Source organism: Gadus macrocephalus, chromosome 23, assembly GCF_031168955.1.
Source record: "Gadus macrocephalus chromosome 23, ASM3116895v1".
Lineage (NCBI taxonomy): Eukaryota > Metazoa > Chordata > Actinopteri > Gadiformes > Gadidae > Gadus > Gadus macrocephalus.
Genome location: NC_082404.1, coordinates 15,116,029 through 15,133,432, shown reverse-complemented (window position 1 = coordinate 15,133,432; position 17,404 = coordinate 15,116,029). Strand labels below are relative to the sequence as shown.

Genomic DNA, 17,404 nt, shown 5'->3' with positions numbered 1-17,404 from the left:
CTTGGCGAGCCGCGCAATGAGTAACGCTGCGCTACGGGAATGTATGAGAAGTAAATCGTGTCAGTCGACCTGCGATAAGCTGCTGATTCTGAACAAACTCGTATTCGAGATGGACGTGTTCTAACCCATTTTTAGTCAATGAAATGTTAACACAACAGTACATATTTAACCATTTCATTTTTGAAATTTTACGGGAATCAGAGCTTCCCTTGCAGTCTTAGAGAAATCGCCAGTGCCCTGATGACTTACTTTAGTTTCACTATTCAGCTCTCATTGTGGGCGTCAGCACCGAGGCCTGGTGGTTTTTGACTACCTTATCTTATCACATCAGTTTTGGTTATGTGCCCTGACGGCACATAAACGATGGAATTTAAACGATGTGACGCAGTTAGCTGTGATTTAAAGCTCTTCCTCAGTTGAAGTGTCTTCACTGAGGAGCCCAGCAGCTCAATCTTTACTCTCAGAACCTTTAGAACCTTGTTAATGTTCGGTCTCGCTTCTAAACACTTCTCTGTGATTTTGGTGAACACCCAAATCTCGTTATTCCCTCTTTTCCTTTGCTTTTGTGCTTCTATATTTCCATTCGACACGGGCAGCACACATTTCATCACGGAAAAGATAAGGTACCGTTTCCTGAATTCATGTTTTCTTATATTGACTGGTGATGTATTCTTACTATATTATTGTATTCTTACTAAATGAATCTGTTTCCAGTCCAAGTTTACTGTTTCCAGGTTTGTGGTGTAAAAGAGGTGCTGATCTCATTGAGAAAACCTGTTTAATGAAGGAGTATGGGTCAGAACATCAATAACTAGTTTCACCATGTTGAGGCCATTTATGTACGGATCCTTTGGTCCAGGAACCGGACAGAACTGTTTGTTTGTATTGTGGACTTTTATTTTGTAGGGAGGTTAGTTTGGGCAGTTGAGGACTTTTATTGTGGAGTTGTATTAGTAACATTTGTTAATTATTGATGGTTTATAACTGTCGGATCTAAAGGGAAATAAATAATTGTCCATATTAACTGAACGTTTTAGAAGCATAGTGATAAAGCATCACGAACACCCTCCATAGAGGGTGGATGTTTGATCTAGTCTAGACAGAGAGAGTGATAGAGTGAGTGTATGTCAGACAGGAGGAGGATAGGAAGTCTTCACTTCAGTCGTTTCACGTTCAGTACTGCAATAGAATTCACAGAAACAATATGGCATTGTGTTTGTGTCCAGGTCTCCAGTCTACTATGGATGAGGAGAGAGAGGAGGGGGCTCCTACCTCTAAAACCACTCTGTCTGGGAAACATGGCCGCCAGAGTAAAGCTAAGAGGTAAGAAGAGGATCTCTCTCTGTCTGTGACTGTTGTCCATCTCAGAGCTCAGCAGTGATCTATCATGACTTTATCACTAGTCTGAGTAAAAGCTGTGTGTGTGTTGAAGCCCAGAGCAGCGGGAGAGAACGGACTCCTCTGGATCCAGCTGTGCCTCTATGCAGAGTGACGACTCAATGGATAAACCTTTTAACTTTAAAGATGGAAATCAGTATATTGAGAAAAGGTAAGTATTTGTCTAAGATTATAAAACTACAGCATCTAACAGACATCCATTAATCCTGGTACTTGTTTTTTTTTTTAGAAGAGTCCAGCAGGAGAGAGCAGACTCCCCTGGACCCAGCTGTGTCTCCTTGAAGAGCGACAGGTCGATGGGTCAACCTCCTGACCTTAAAGATGGACGACCCTCCAAAGAGGAAGGGTAAGGATTTTTTCAAATAATAAAGATACAGCATCTATGAAAAAAGATGGACAACCCTCCAGAAAGGATAGGTAGGAGTTTCAACCAAACCAGTTGTTTTACTTACTGATATTCAAAAGTCAGGAGTAATAAAGATAAAATGTGTGTGTGTGTGTGTGTGTGTGTGTGTGTGTGTGTGTGTGTGTGTGTGTGTGTGTGTGTGTGTGTGTGTGTGTGTGTGTGTGTGTGTGTGTGTGTGTGTGTGTGTGTGTGTGTGTGTGCGTGTTCTCAACAGGCGACACCAGGAGAGGTCAAAGGTTACCAGTGCTCAGTCTGTTCAGCAGCATCAGACAGAGTTGATCAAGGTGTGGAAATGAAACAAGACATTTGACTTCAGCTCTAAAGGGTTGACCCAAAGGGTCGGGGGGGGGGGGGGGGTGCGCAGAGGACAGTTCCAAGGGCCAATCAGTGACAGGGGCCACTCAGAGAACACTAATATTATTATTTATATTATTATAATAATTGTTATTATTGTCTAATATAATTAAGTTAATATAATAATTAAGGTAATATATTTCAAATGAAAATGTTATCTATTAAACAATAGATACTTAACAAACGTAACAATTGAAACAAACAAGGGGTTTGTTCCATGTTTGGCTAAATTTTCAGTATAGTCTTTATATTTCACCCCTCTCTCTTTATTGCATGGTTCAGTCTTGCTTAGATCCAGTTTTCAGCACAGAGTCTTCACTCGGTTTGTTACAAGCAGAACAGACGGAGAACAGACTGTCAGTAGTTTGACACGTCGTCGTTGAGGAAGAAGTCGGGGGATCAGAAACAGAAAGCTGAGAGGGAGGAAAAGGGACAACAGTTGGTCACCCAGTTTATACAAAGGAAGGTTGTATTTATTCACCTTCCTTTGTTGCCAATTAACACAGAGCTACCTAGTGAATCATAGAATCTTATCAATTATATAGTTATTCATTAAACATAAAATTCATAAATATGACTCAACATATGAGGTAGACAGGTGGATGAACCGGGAAGCCTGTTTACTGAGGAAGTTTGCAGCAGCAAGGCCTGGACCCATTTTCTTCTACTTAACTACGATACAGTCAGGGTAGGTCACTGAACACTGACCCCTAGTGGTTATAGCCAGCGCAGCCTTACTGGCAAACATAAAATACCACTGAATTTCAATGAATTGAGGGAAGCCTTTTTGCCAGAAACAACAGTAATGAGGGATACCACTCATGTACCTCTGACATTAATCAATGGTTAATGACAGCAGGCTAAGTATCTGGTATTAGCACCAGGCTACACTAGAGCTACCAGCCTATCAAACTACAGGTCCAATAGGATTTCTAGGCTGCTGGGTGGTCTAGGTTGGAGGCCCAATATATTCTTTCATAAGGCCCACAATCTCTAGTGGTGCCCCTGCTCTACATGAGCATTAAAAGCATGTCTTTAGTCTCCAGGCTTCCCTCTTTAGACAAGCGAGACGTTTTTCTTGGACGGTCACTTCTGAAGGCCTCAGTTAGTTCAAAGTAAAGTTTTCGTTATTTGTTCTGTTCCAGAGGGCTGAGGAGAACGCACACGCTTTTCTAGACAAGGAGCTGAAGAAGCTCTGGAAGGAACTCTTCTCAGATTACCCACAATGCTCAGAGAGTCAGAAGGAGGAGGAGGAGGATGATAAGAACGAGGAGCAGAGGAGGCGCGCCATAGAGGGAGTGGTAGACATCACAAAGCTCTGCCTGATGGAGATGAACCAGGAGGAACTGGCCGACAAGCTGGGGAGTGGTAAGATACTCTTATATAGGTTAAATGGTTTGATCCAGATATGTATGGTTAATGTGGGTCTATCAGGTTAAATGGTTTGATCCATGCATGTAGGGTTATTGTGCGTCTATCAGGTTAAATGTTTTTATCCAGATATGTAGGGTTATTGTGGGGGTATCCGGTTGAATGGTTTGATCCATATATGTAGGGTTATTTCGGGGAGATGAGGTTGAAGAATGTTAAACATTATACATTAACATTATCCATCAACACCCCTATCTTGTTAAATCGTGTTAGCAAGTCACTTCCTGCTGACACTCAACCATGATATCACAACTTACAAAGTTAGTTATAAAGTAGAATTTAGAATACTTATTTCATTACAGCAGTCCTATTGCTTGGAAATATGTATAGCATGTGTCTTCTGGTTTGGGGTTCAGGAGCTGCTGCTGTCCAGTGGCAACATGAACTCAAGGCTCATCTGAAGAAGAAATTCCACTGTGTGTTTGAGGGAATCGCTAGAGCAGGAGAGCAGAGACCTCTGAATGAGATCTACACAGAGCTCTTCATCACAGAGAGAGGCAGTGGAGAGGTCAACCAGGAACATGAGGTCAATCAGATTGAAAAGGCTTCCAGGAAAGAAGCCAATGAGGAAGCACCAATCAGATGTGAAGACATCTTTAAACCCTTATCTGGACAAGTTAAACCAATCAGAACAATAATGACAACCGGCGTGGCCGGCATTGGTAAAACAGTCTTAACACACAAATTCACTCTGGACTGGGCTGAAGGCAAAGCAAACCACGACATAGACTTCACATTTCTCCTCACTTTCAGAGAGCTTAATTTGCTGAAAGGGAATGAGTTAAGCTTGGTGGAACTTCTTCATCAGTTTTCTGTTGAAACCAAAGAATCAGGAAACTACAGATACGACCATGACCAAGTTGTCTTCATCTTGGATGGTCTGGATGAGTGTAGACTTCCTCTGGACTTCCAGAACCACCCCATCTTGACTGATGTCACCAAGGCAATCTCAGTGGACGTGCTGCTGACAAATATCATCAGGGGAGTCCTGCTTCCCTCTGCCCGCATCTGGATAACCACACGCCCTGCCGCAGCCAATCAGATACCGGCTGAGTATGTTAACTTGGTGACAGAGGTGAGAGGTTTCAACGACCCACAGAAGGAGGAGTACTTCAGGAAGAGATTCAGAGAGGGGACACTGGCCAGCAAAATCATCTCTCACGTCAAGAAATCCCGAAGCCTGCGCATCATGTGTCACATCCCAGTCTTCTGTTTGATCACTGCTAAAGTTCTAGAGGACTTCTTCAAAACATCCCAGATAGGAGAAGAGGTGCCAAAGACCGTGACTCAGATGTACAGCCACTTCCTGAGGGTTCAGTCCATACAGGGGGACAGGAAGTATCATGGCAGGGCTGAAACCGATCCACACTGGAGTTCAGAGAGCAGGGAGATCATTGTTTCTCTGGGGAAACTGGCTTTTAACCAGCTGGAGAAAGGCCAGCTGATCTTCTACGAGGCAGACTTGGCAGAGTGTGACATCAATATCAGAGAAGCCTCAGTGTACTCAGGAGTGTTCACCCAGATCTTTAAAGAGGAGTGTGGACTGCACCAGGACAGGATGTTCTGCTTTGTCCATCTGAGCATCCAGGAGTTTCTGGCTGCCCTTTATGTTTTTCTGTCCTACATCAACGCTGGTGTCAACCTTCTCTCAGAAGAACAGCCAACCTCCAAGGAAGATGAACTCCTCCTCCTCTACCAGAGTGCGGTGGACAAGGCCTTACAGAGTGAGAACGGACACCTGGACTTGTTCCTCCGTTTCCTCCTGGGCCTCTCCCTAGAGAACAATAAGATGCTCCTTCAAGGCCTGGTGGGACCAAGAGGAAGTCCATTACCGGGCAATCGCACTAAAGAAGTTCAGCTGGGACAGACCGGAAAGAGGTCACAAATCAATACCCAAATAGTCCATTACATCAAGGAGAAGATAGGTGGAGATCTCTCTCAAGAGAGAAGCATCAATCTGTTCCATTGTCTGAATGAGCTGAACGACAATTCTCTAGTGGAGGAGATCCGACAGTACCTGAAATCAGGAAGACTCTCCACTGAATCTCTCTCCCCTGCTCAGTGGTCAGCTCTGGTCTTCATCGTACTGACATCAGAAGAGCAGTTGGATGTGTTTTACCTGAAGAAATACTCTGCTTCTGACAATGGTCTTCTGGGGCTGCTGCCACTGATCAAAGCCTCCAAAACATCTCGGTAGGCTCTCTCACAACATGTATTACCATATGCTCAAAATTATATATATTATAATAGAAAATAAGAGTTATAATAACATACAAAATGTATCTGTTTAAACTCACTATACATACTTCTATAAAAATAATATTATGATACAGTTTTCAGAACTAGAAAACCACTGTTATAATATTGTTGTTAGTATCAACATTTTACACCTAATATATAAATACCATTTGAATATCTAATGTATAATCATTTGTTAAACTATAAGAAATGTCTAATAAAACATTTAATCTCTGTTCCTAACTGTTTATTGTGTGTAAAGGCTGAATGGCTGTAATCTGTCAGAGAGATGCTGTGAAGCTCTGGCCTCAGTTCTCAGCTCCAACTCCTCTAGTCTGAGAGAGCTGGACCTGACCTCCAATCGTCTACAGGATTCAGGAGTGATTCTGCTGTCTGGTGGACTGGGGAGTCCACACTGTATACTGGAAACTCTCAGGTCAGTTTTACCCAATGTGCAGATACAGAACAAGGTTAAGTTTCAGAAGTCTTTTAAAACGAATACTGCCCCTGGTTTGAGAATTACTCCTAAATGACGTCTAAATATATAATCTAATGAATCAGTCCCACAATCTCCTGTTAACAGGACAGTGGAAGTTAAACAAATTAAGTTGCAGTATTTGGATCCATCAAAGGTTATAGGTCTAAATAACTAAATGTATAATCATTCGTTGGATCTTCTCTTTTAATCTTTTAAGCACTTTTTATCTCAGTTCCTAACATTTTCTGCTTATTTTGTGCGAAGGCTGAGTGGCTGTGATATGTCAGGGAGATGCTGTGAAGCTCTGGCCTCTGCTCTCAGCTCAAACTCCTCTAGTCTGCGAGAGCTGGACCTGAGTTCCAATCGTCTGCAGGATTCAGGAGTGAAGCTGCTCTCTGCTGGACTGGGGAGTCCAAACTGTGCACTGGAAACTCTCAGGTCAGTTTTACTCAATGTGCAAATAGTTAAATATCAGAAGACATTGAGAACAAATACTGCCCTTGGTTGAGAATTACTCCTAAATGACCTTAAACTATAGCCGTTTTCACACAAGGCCTCCACCTTTTCGCTGCATTAGTATATAAGGAAATTCAACCCTGACGGTGATTCACACTTATTCACACTTGATGCTTCATATGTGTGAAAGCAGCTAATATCAGCTAATAACTCAGTACCTTTGATGACCACATTTATTAGAGTGGTGCCACTGGACATATTACACCTTGTTTATGTGGGAAGTGAAAATTAAAAGTTGCAAAGTAATCCCAAAGTTGCCATTGCAACTTCTCAATTGTAAACAAAAAATATAATAATAGTGCCTTCCCATAATCCCCTATTAATGGGACAGTGGTTGTTAAAATTAAGGCGCAGTATTTGCATCAATGAAAGGTTATAAGTCTACATAAACTAATTATATTGTGGCGGGCATCATGGGAATGACCTGATGGGAGACTAGGTTTAAAGCAGTCACACAATACACCGCACGACCCGACAGTTGCCTTTATTTGTACACCACACGCTCACACGAAGCACAGAGCGTTATCGTCACTACCACGACTCCCTTGGTGGTGGTGCTGCTTCCCCCGGGCCTCCCAGGATCCTATGTTGCACCCGGACACGGCGACCACGGCCGTGTTCACCACAATATAATTTTCATAGGAACAACTCAACAATTTATATTTGCTGTTGACATGACTGTTCATGGTATTGTTTTGTTATAATTTTTTGCATATATTTTTTATAGATATTTTATCTTCCGAATTTCAATTGAAGACATGGAAATACAGAACAATATGTAGAAATACAGAGCAACTAAATTGAATATAAAAATGTTATGTGTAAAATGTTGATACTAACAATAACACTAAAACAGTTTTATACTCGAATGTATGACATGTTGTATTTTGTGTATTGTAATACATGTTATAAGGGTGGCAACATTTTGTATGTTATTGTAACTTTGATATTCCATAGTTTTATCGTGCCCGGTATTTCTACTGATTCAATCATTTTACCCGTATTTGTACACATTTTTATATTCAATTTAGTTGCTCTGTATTTCTACATATTGTTCTGTATTTCCATGTCTTCAATTGAAATTCGGAAGATAAAATATCTATAAAAAATATATGCAAAAAATTATAACAAAACAATACCATGAACAGTCATGTCAACAGCAAATATAAATTGTTGAGTTGTTCCTATGAAAATTATATTGTGGTGAACACGGCCGTGGTCGCCGTGTCCGGGTGCAACATAGGATCCTGGGAGGCCCGGGGGAAGCAGCACCACCACCAAGGGAGTCGTGGTAGTGACGATAACGCTCTGTGCTTCGTGTGAGCGTGTGGTGTACAAATAAAGGCAACTGTCGGGTCGTGCGGTGTATTGTGTGACTGCTTTAAACCTAGTCTCCCATCAGGTCATTCCCGTGCTGCCCGCCACAATATAATTAGTTTATGTAGACTTATAACCTTTCATTGATGCAAATACTGCGCCTTAATTTTAACAACCACTGTCCCATTAATAGGGGATTATGGGAAGGCACTATTATTATATTTTTTGTTTACAATTGAGAAGTTGCAATGGCAACTTTGGGATTACTTTGCAACTTTTAATTTTGTGTACAAATGTGTACAAATACGGGTAAAATGATTGAATCAGTAGAAATACCGGGCACCATAAAACTATGGAATATCAAAGTTACAATAACATACAAAATGTTGCCACCCTTATAACATGTATTACAATACACAAAATACAACATGTCATACATTCGAGTATAAAACTGTTTTAGTGTTATTGTTAGTATCAACATTTTACACATAACATTTAACATATAACATTTTAAGATCTTATGTATAATATATATTTTTTATTCATCAGAAAAGTCTAATGAAAGATACAATCAGGGTTCCTAACATGTTCTGTTTATTTTGTGTGAAGGCTGAATGGCTGTTGTCTGTCAAAGCGATGCTGTGAAGCACTGGCCTCAGTTCTCAGCTCCAACTCCTCTAGTCTGAGAGAGCTGGACCTGAGTACCAATGATCTGCAGGATTCAGGAGTGAAGCTGCTCTCTGCTGGACTGGGGAGTCCACACTGTACACTGAAAACTCTCAGGTCAGTTTTCATCAATGTGCAAACCGTTATCAATGTGCAAATCAATGTGCAACCGATCTATATTAGAGTACAAAAAAAACTACAATAAAGACATCTAATGTCCTGATTTACATCCATAAAAGAAAAAATTCACAGCCCAAATAATACATTTTAGAAGAATAATTGAAAACATTTTTATCATTGTTGCCATGACAGTACAAGTTGTATGTTATATTAGTGCAGTTTACTTTTTATTATTCTTATTTTACTTATTCACATGTAGTCAGGTTTTTTTGAAAGCTTATTATTAGCATTTAGAGATATTTTCTTAACTTTGGCTTAACTTCTCTTTTAATTAATATTGAAGACATAAACACAGTAACATGTTGTTTTTTTTGTGTGCGAAGGCTGAGTGGCTGTCAGATGTCAGAGAGATGCTGTGAAGCTCTGGCCTCAGTTCTCAGCTCCAACTCCTCTAGTCTGAGAGAGCTGGACCTGAGTACCAATGATCTGCAGGATTCAGGAGTGAAGCTGCTCTCTGCTGGACTGGGGAGTCCACACTGTACACTGGAAACTCTCAGGTCAGGGTTAGGGTTAAATGTGTCTTGGGTTTGTTTAATAGTAAGGGATGATCCAGGACTAGGTGTGCTGTGATCTAAAAGAACAGACGACACCTTTCTCAGATCCCCGACAGATGCAGTATCAATATTAATTTGTAGACTAGTGTCACCGTTTAAGTTCACCACAGATGGGACGATGAGAGGCCAGAGGAGCAACAGATCTTTAGAGGACGAGGATTTCAGAAAGAATTAAATTATTTGGTAGTTTGAAGGTCATTAGTGTAGACATGGTGATTAGGCTCTAGCCGTGCAGTGATCTAAATATAATTATTAAGCTTTTAGTCGTCGTTCATATGAACTGAATAATTTAATTAACCAGTTTACTTTTGCATGAACTATTCTCATCCAGATGGAATAAATAAACAGTGTGTTTGTGTGTGTGTGTGTGTGTGTGTGTGTGTGTGTGTGTGTGTGTGTGTGTGTGTGTGTGTGTGTGTGTGTGTGTGTGTGTGTGTGTGTGTGTGTGCGTGCGTGCGTGCGTGCGTGCGTGCGTGTGTATGGGTGTGTGTAGATTGTCTGGGTGCCAGATCACACAGGAAGGCTGTGCTTCTCTGGCCTCAGCTCTGAGCTCCAACCCCTCCCATCTGAGAGAGCTGGACCTGAACTACAATCACCCAGGAGACTCAGGAGCTGCGCTGCTCTCTGCTGGACTGGAGGATCCACACTGGAGACTGGACACTCTCAGGTATGGAGAGGACAGCTCACCACTCAGGGACAAAGTCTCCTACAAGGATTCAACCCGCTGCTAGATGAAGTGGTTTGAAAAGGCAGCTGTAACTCATGTTGTGTAGAAACTGATGAGACAGCAGATGATGAAGGTGAATGTTTCAACATGCTGCTCTCAATTTGTTTCCCCCCCAGTGTGGAGCACGTTGGAGTGTGGAGGCTGAAACCAGCTCTAAAGAAGTGTAAGTGTCTGTTTGATTCTTTACCACACACACTAACTATTGAGATGGAAAGTCTATCCACACAGCAGGAGGTGACGTCTGTTCATTCAGATCCTTCTGGGAATGAAGATGATGACTGACATCATGAATCTTACATACATAAACATTTACATAATTGCTGTGATTATATCATGAGTGATGATTGTACAACCTTAGACAAAAAAAAAATATTATCAGGATACCGTTAAAGGAGACATATTATGGTGTTTTCCTAACAAGGTAACATAGTATATGAGTTCCAGAAAACATATTTTTGAAGCTGTTTGCTTGAAATAGCTTTTAGGAAAAATAATCTTGCTTACCGCTACTCCCCTCTGTTTCAGTCCCTTCAGAATGCACTGTTTCTGGTGTCTGTAGCTTCAATGCAAATTAGATGCTGCCCATTGACCAATGAGCTGTCAGAGTGAACCACATCATGGAGGAGAAGTGATTGTTGCCATTTGCGGACTCCTGGAGCTCTCTATATAATATAATAATAATAATAATATTATACAATATATAGGTATTTATATAATGTATCTAATATCTCGGCCAAAAGCTATATGCGCCTCGGATGATATTATGAATCATAAAGACTGAGTCTGACGTCTTTGGTACTTCCAGAGACCAGTATAGACTCGTAGTGGGGTTATCTTGGCCATGGTTGAGAAGAATCGGGGGAAAGGAACTTTGGCCTCGACTCTCTGAAGTCCATATTTAATGACATGGAGGAGAAAGGGATTGTACTCCGGGAGCTGAGCTGCCGGACTGCCGCTGAGCTCCCCTCCAACCGGAGCTGCCGGACTGCTTGGAGGCAGTCCGGCAGCTCCGGCGGGTGTTCTCCGGGAGCTGAACTACCGCTGAAGCTTCGGCGACAGCTCCAGCGGGGGGAGCTCGGCGGCAGTCCGGCAGCTCAGATCCGGAAGTACAATCCCTTCGCCCTCCATGTCTCCTCCTCTGGACTGCCACCGATGCTTTGGCGGCAGTCCGGCAGCTCCGGCGGAGAAAGGGATTGTACTCCCGGAGCTGAGCTGCCGGGCTAGCGCCGAGCTCCCCCTGCCGGAGCTGCCTGCCGCTGGTCCACAAAATCGTAGCTATGCTCTGATTGGAGGGGGTGGGAGGGGATATTCAAATGTGCCCCCTTCCTACGTAGGAGGGGGCGCCGAAACTGACTGGCTCGTTAGGTAACTGTAGGCGGGGTACTTTCAGAAATGCATATCTCACTCAAAAAATCATGTACAGACTTTTTTCAAAGTTTGTATGCGTGTGGGAGCACCAGAGACCAAATACAACAGCCCAAATCCCAGGAAAAGTGTTGTTTTCATAATATGTCCCCTTTAATCATAATTACATGTCTATTTTTTTATCAAAAAAGATTAAATTATGTTATACTATTATCTTGTTGCTATTAGAATAATAATTATCATTCTGTTTAATTCTGGTTATTGCATTTGATATAGCACACAATAATCATATTGTGTGCTTTTTTTTTTTTTGCATGTATTTCCTTTTAGATTTCAACTAGAAGTGGTGATGCTGTTTATTAAAATAGTAATGATGATGATTGTGATGATTAATGAATAATAATGTAATAGCAGCCTATTCATGTCTGTTTCTCCCGTCAGATGCCTGTGAACTCACACTGGACCCAAACACAGCCCACGAACTACTCTCTCTGTCTGAGGACAACATAAGGGTGACGCGGGTTAAAGAGAAACAGTCGTATACGAATCACAAAATTAGATTTCAATATTGGGCCCAGGTGTTGTGTAGAGAGGGTCTGACTGGTTGCTGTTACTGGGAGGTAGAGTGGGTAGGAGATGTTGATATAGGAGTGGCATACAGAGGAATCTCAAGGAAAACAGTGGGTGGTTACAGCAAGCTTGGATGGAACAACAAGTCCTGGGGTCTTGTTTGTGGTGATGATCATTACGATGCCTATCACAACGGTAGTGGAACATCCATACGTCTCCCCCCCCCTCGCTCTAACAGAGTAGGAGTGTATCTGGACCGGCCTGCTGGCTCTCTGTCCTTCTACCGAGTGTCCCCAGGTGGAGGAGGGTCCTCAGACACACTGACACACATCCACACCTTCCAGGCCTCCTTCACCCAGGATGACCTCCTCCCTGGGTTTAAGTTAAATACGCTTGGTTCCTCAGTGTCTCTGTGTCCAGGGGCAGACTGGCCACCGGCAGGATCGGGATGTTTCCCGAGCGGCCGGACGATATCAGGCCGAGCTGGCTGGCGGTCATTTTTTAATAAAAAAAAAAAGTAGTGTAATACGTGACTTGGGCCGGACTGCTTAATATTAGCAAACAGCGCGAAACGGAGCTCTGGCCTGCCGTTAAAACGAGGCCGATGTATAACTGTCAATTTAGAGGGGGGATAACTTTTAAACACAGTGTATGGGGGCAAAGCGTGCGGCTGAACAGCCCCTCCCAACTTGGCAGTAGGGCCGAACTCTCTGAGTGGCCAACGACGTGCGTCGCGACGTAGGTCGCATTGGTCGCTGTGTTGGTCGCTCGTCTGGCTGCTTTCAGTCGCTGTGGTCACTGGCTGGCTCGCTCAAAGGCTATATAATCAGTTGATTTGCATGTTAACGTTTTTTTTGCGACAGTTAGCCATGCTCTCTGGCGAAAGCTACCTACAGCTCTTTATTGCTAATATTGTTTCAATATTTTTCTATTGAAGTACAGTTTAAATGATGAAATCATTGGTCTATCAGTATCAATAAAATATATTAGTTGTAATTTGGGGCGTATTCAAATAATGTATTTTATATATTATATATAGCCTATTTGTTTTGTTAAATGTCATTAAGCCTAATAACGTATATTATGCACAAAGTTCTTCGTTATAGAGTGATTAAGATAAATATAAGTGCAATAATTTGAAGCCACTGCCACAGTGTTACAAGCGGTAGTCACGCTAGGTTAGTAATCATGAAGACCGTTGTTCGATTCTCTCCACGGATTGTCATGTTTTTGCTCTTTTAGTCAAACTTATTGACGCAATCTGCCTCTTTCATTTTAACATTTTTGTATGTTTTAGTACGATGGCATGATAATTATACGGCATAATGACGGGCTGCGACGCCTGGCTGGTATCGGCTGGCTGGCTGCGACGACAGGCCAGCCACGGCTGGCCGCTGTCTGCCGCTGGCTGCCGCTGGCCACTGGCCGCTGGCTGCCGCTGGCAGCTGGCTCTGGCAGGCTGACCGACTAGGTCGCGACCATAAAAGCATTGCGACCCTTTTGGCGGCAAATAGGTCGCAACCAACCAGAGGTATGACTGAATGAGCGACCTGTGGCAGCCAGCCATTGTCACCATGGCAGCTACCATAACCAAAAGCCTATATGTTATCAGTTAACATCTCATTGAACAGAATAAATATACGTGCGTCAGTATAATAAAAAATAATAATATATACCTAGCTTAGATATTTATAGGCCTTTTTATAATATAAATAATAGGCCTATTGGTCTATCCATCTATATTTAATTAATTTTGAATTAACTTTGTAATACAGTGATGTTTACAATATTTATATTGACTATATTGTATAGCCTATTGGTTTGATAAATGTCAAAGACTAATAAAATATCCCATGAAGAAAGTTATAGTGTAATATACTTTGATATAAGTGTAACAAAACAAATAAAAACTTGTGTCACGAAATGTGTTACGAATCATGATAGTCAAGAATTCAAATGTATAAACCAAAGAACAAAATATGAAAATTGAAATTAAAGTTAGAATTTTCTAAAAAAAAGTGTCAATAATAATAGTAGGCTATAGTAATAGCATAGATGCACAATTTAAAGGCGGCCAGTGACTATACAAATCTATAGAGCATAAAAGGTGTGTGTAAAGTGGCCCAATCATCAAGTATGTATGCTAACTCAGAATGTTTTGCAGCCAACAGACCAAAAACAAAAACTGTAACATACTCTGATGTACAGCATATGATGGAATCCAACCACTTTCAATATTATAAGCACTATGTATTCCGGGGACCAGGGAGCACAATTCAGGAAGGTGGAATGAATAAATACTCGCGTTTTGCCAAGGCCGAAGTTTGACTAAAAGAGCAAAAATCGATCAGACCGTGGAGAGAATCAATCACACAACCCCTTGATTACTAACATAGCATCATTACCACTTGCACCACTGTTGATTTTCTTTGGTCATAAGGGGTGACACTGTTGTTTTTTATCGGTCGTCATGAAAAAAAAAAAGGGGCAACACTGTTGTTTTTTTATTGGTCGTCATGAATAAAAACATAAGGGGTAATACTGTTGTTTTTTATTGGTCGTCATAAAAAAAAACGTTAGGGGTAACACTGTGGATATTTATCCATCAAAACATAGGGGGTAACACTGTCGTTTTTATCAAATGAAACATGAGGGGTGACACTGCCGTTTTCCTATGGTCGTCATGAAAAAATAAATACGGGGGAACATTGTTGTTTTTTATTGGTATTCTTGAAAAAAAACATAAGGGGTAACACTGTAGTTTATTATTGGTCGTCATGAAAAAAAACATAAGGGGTAACACTGTCATTTTTTATGGGTCGTCATGAAAAAAAACATGATGGGTAACACTGTCGATATTTATCAATTAAAACATAGGGGGTAACACTGACGTTTTTTTGTGGTCATCATGAAAAAAAACATAAGGGGTAATACTGTTGTTTTTTATTGGTCGTCATGAAAAAAAACATAAGGGGTAACACTGTTGTCTTTGTCAAATAAAATATAAGGGGTAACACTGTCATATTTTATTGGTCGTAATGAAAAAAAACGTATTAATAAAAAAAAGAAAATTGTCCTTCTCAAATAAAATATAAGGGGTATCACTGTTGTTTTTCATCAGTCATCATGGGAAAAAAACATAAGGGGTAACACTGTTGTTTTTTATTGGTCGTCATGAAAAAAAAGAAGGGGTAATACTGTTGTTTTTTTATTGGTCGTCATGAATAAAAGCATAAGGGGTTATACTGTTGTTTTCTATTGGTCGTCATAAGAAAAACATTAGGGGTAACACTGTGAATATTTATCCATTGAAACATAGGGGGTAACACTGTTGTTTTTATCAAATGAAACATGAGGGGTGACACTTCCGTTTTTCTTTGGTCGTCATGAAAAAATAAATAAGGGGTAACATTGTTGTTTTTTATTGGTTGTCTTGAAAAAAAACATTAGGGGTAACACTATTGTTTTTTTATTGGTCGTCGTGGATAAAAACATAAGGGGTAATACTGTTGTTTTTTATTGGTCGTCATGCAAAAACACATAAGGGATAACACTGTCGATATTTATCAAATAAAACATAGGGGGTAACACTGTCGTTTTTTATTTGTCGTCATGAAAAAATAACAAGGGGTAACACTGTTGTTTTTTATTGGTCGTCATGAAAAAAAACATAAGGGGTAACACTGTTGTTTATTATTGGTCGTCATGAAAAGAAACATAAGGGTTAACACTGTCATTTTTTATTGGTCGTCATGAAAAAAAACATAATGGGTAACACTGTCGATATTTATCAATTAAAACATAGGGGGTAACACTGACGTTTTTTATTGGTCGTAATGAAAACAAACATATTAATAAAAAAAAGAAAATTGTCCTTCTCAAATAAAATATAAGGGGTATCACTGTTGTTTTTCATCAGTCATCATGGGAAAAAAACATAAGGGGTAACACTGTTGATATTTATCAAATAAAACATAGGGGGTAACACTGTTGTTTTTCTTTGGTCGTCATGAAAAAAAACAAGGAGTAACACTGTTGTTTTTTATTGGTCGTCATGAAAAAAAACACAAGGGGTAACACTGTTGTTTATTATTGGTCGTCATGAAAAGAAACATAAGGGTTAACACTGTCATTTTTTATTGGTCGTCATGAAAAAAAACATAATGGGTAACACTGTCGATATTTATCAATTAAAACATAGGGGGTAACACTGACGTTTTTTAGTGGTCGTCATGAAAAAAAACATAAGGGGTAATACTGTTGTTTTTTATTGGTCGTCATGAAAAAAAACATAAGGGGTAACACTGTTGTCTTTGTCAAAAAAAATATAAGGGGTAACACTGTCGTATTTTATTGGTCGTAATGAAAAAAAACATATTAAAAAAAAAAAAAATTGTCCTTCTCAAATAAAATATAAGGGGTATCACTGTTGTTTTTCATCAGTCATCATGGGAAAAAAAACATAAGGGGTAACACTGTCGATATTTATCAAATAAAACATAGGGGGTAACACTGTTGTTTTTCTTTGGTCGTCATGAAAAAAAACATAAGGAGTAACACTGTTGTTTTTTATTGGTCGTCATGAAAAAAAACACAAGGGGTAACACTGTTGTTTTTATTGGTCGTCATGAAAAAAAACATAAGGGGTAACACTGTTGTTTTTTATTGGTCGTGATGAAAAGACCAAAGAAAAACGGCAGTGTCACCCCTCATGTTTCATTTGATAAAAACGACAGTGTTACCCCCTATGTTTTAATGGATAAATATCGACAGTGATACCCCTAATGTTTTTTTTCATGATGACCAATAAAAAACGACATTGTTACCCCTTATGTTTTTTTTCATGACGACCAATAAAAAACGACAGTGTTACCCCTTATGTTTTTTTTCATGACGACCAATAAAAAACGACAGTGTTACCCCTTATAATTTTTTTTCATGACGACCAATAAAAAACGACAGTGTTACCCCTTAGATTTTTTTCCATGATGACCAATAAAAAACGACAGTGTTTCCCCTTATGTTTTTTTCATGACGACCAATAAAAAACTACAGTGTTACCCCTTAGATTTTTTTTCATGACGACCAATAAAAAACGACAGTGTTTCCCCTTATGTTTTTTTCATGACGACCAATAAAAAACTACAGTGTTACCCCTTATGTTTTTTTTCATGACGACCAATAAAAAACAACAGTGTTACCCC

At 40.4% G+C, this 17,404-nt stretch overlaps 1 protein-coding gene across 2 annotated transcripts in view; it reads left to right on the top strand.

Moving 5' to 3' along the window:
* The window catches only part of LOC132452668 (NACHT, LRR and PYD domains-containing protein 12-like), a 61,785-nt gene extending 47,644 nt beyond the window's left edge, over positions 1–14,141 (top strand). Inside the window, exons 16-23 of one of the 2 annotated variants that reach the window (XM_060045385.1) lie at positions 6,090–6,263; positions 6,570–6,743; positions 8,748–8,921; positions 9,308–9,481; positions 10,032–10,205; positions 10,382–10,428; positions 12,072–13,204; positions 13,294–14,141. In XM_060045385.1, the coding sequence (XP_059901368.1) occupies positions 6,090–6,263; positions 6,570–6,743; positions 8,748–8,921; positions 9,308–9,481; positions 10,032–10,205; positions 10,382–10,428; positions 12,072–12,721 (1,567 nt within the window). In that variant the 3' untranslated portion in view covers positions 12,722–13,204; positions 13,294–14,141. The remainder of the gene's footprint in view (positions 1–6,089; positions 6,264–6,569; positions 6,744–8,747; positions 8,922–9,307; positions 9,482–10,031; positions 10,206–10,381; positions 10,429–12,071; positions 13,205–13,293) is intronic. The other variant, XM_060045386.1, reaches the window with a different exon arrangement.
* Positions 14,142–17,404: the final 3,263 nt, after the last annotated feature.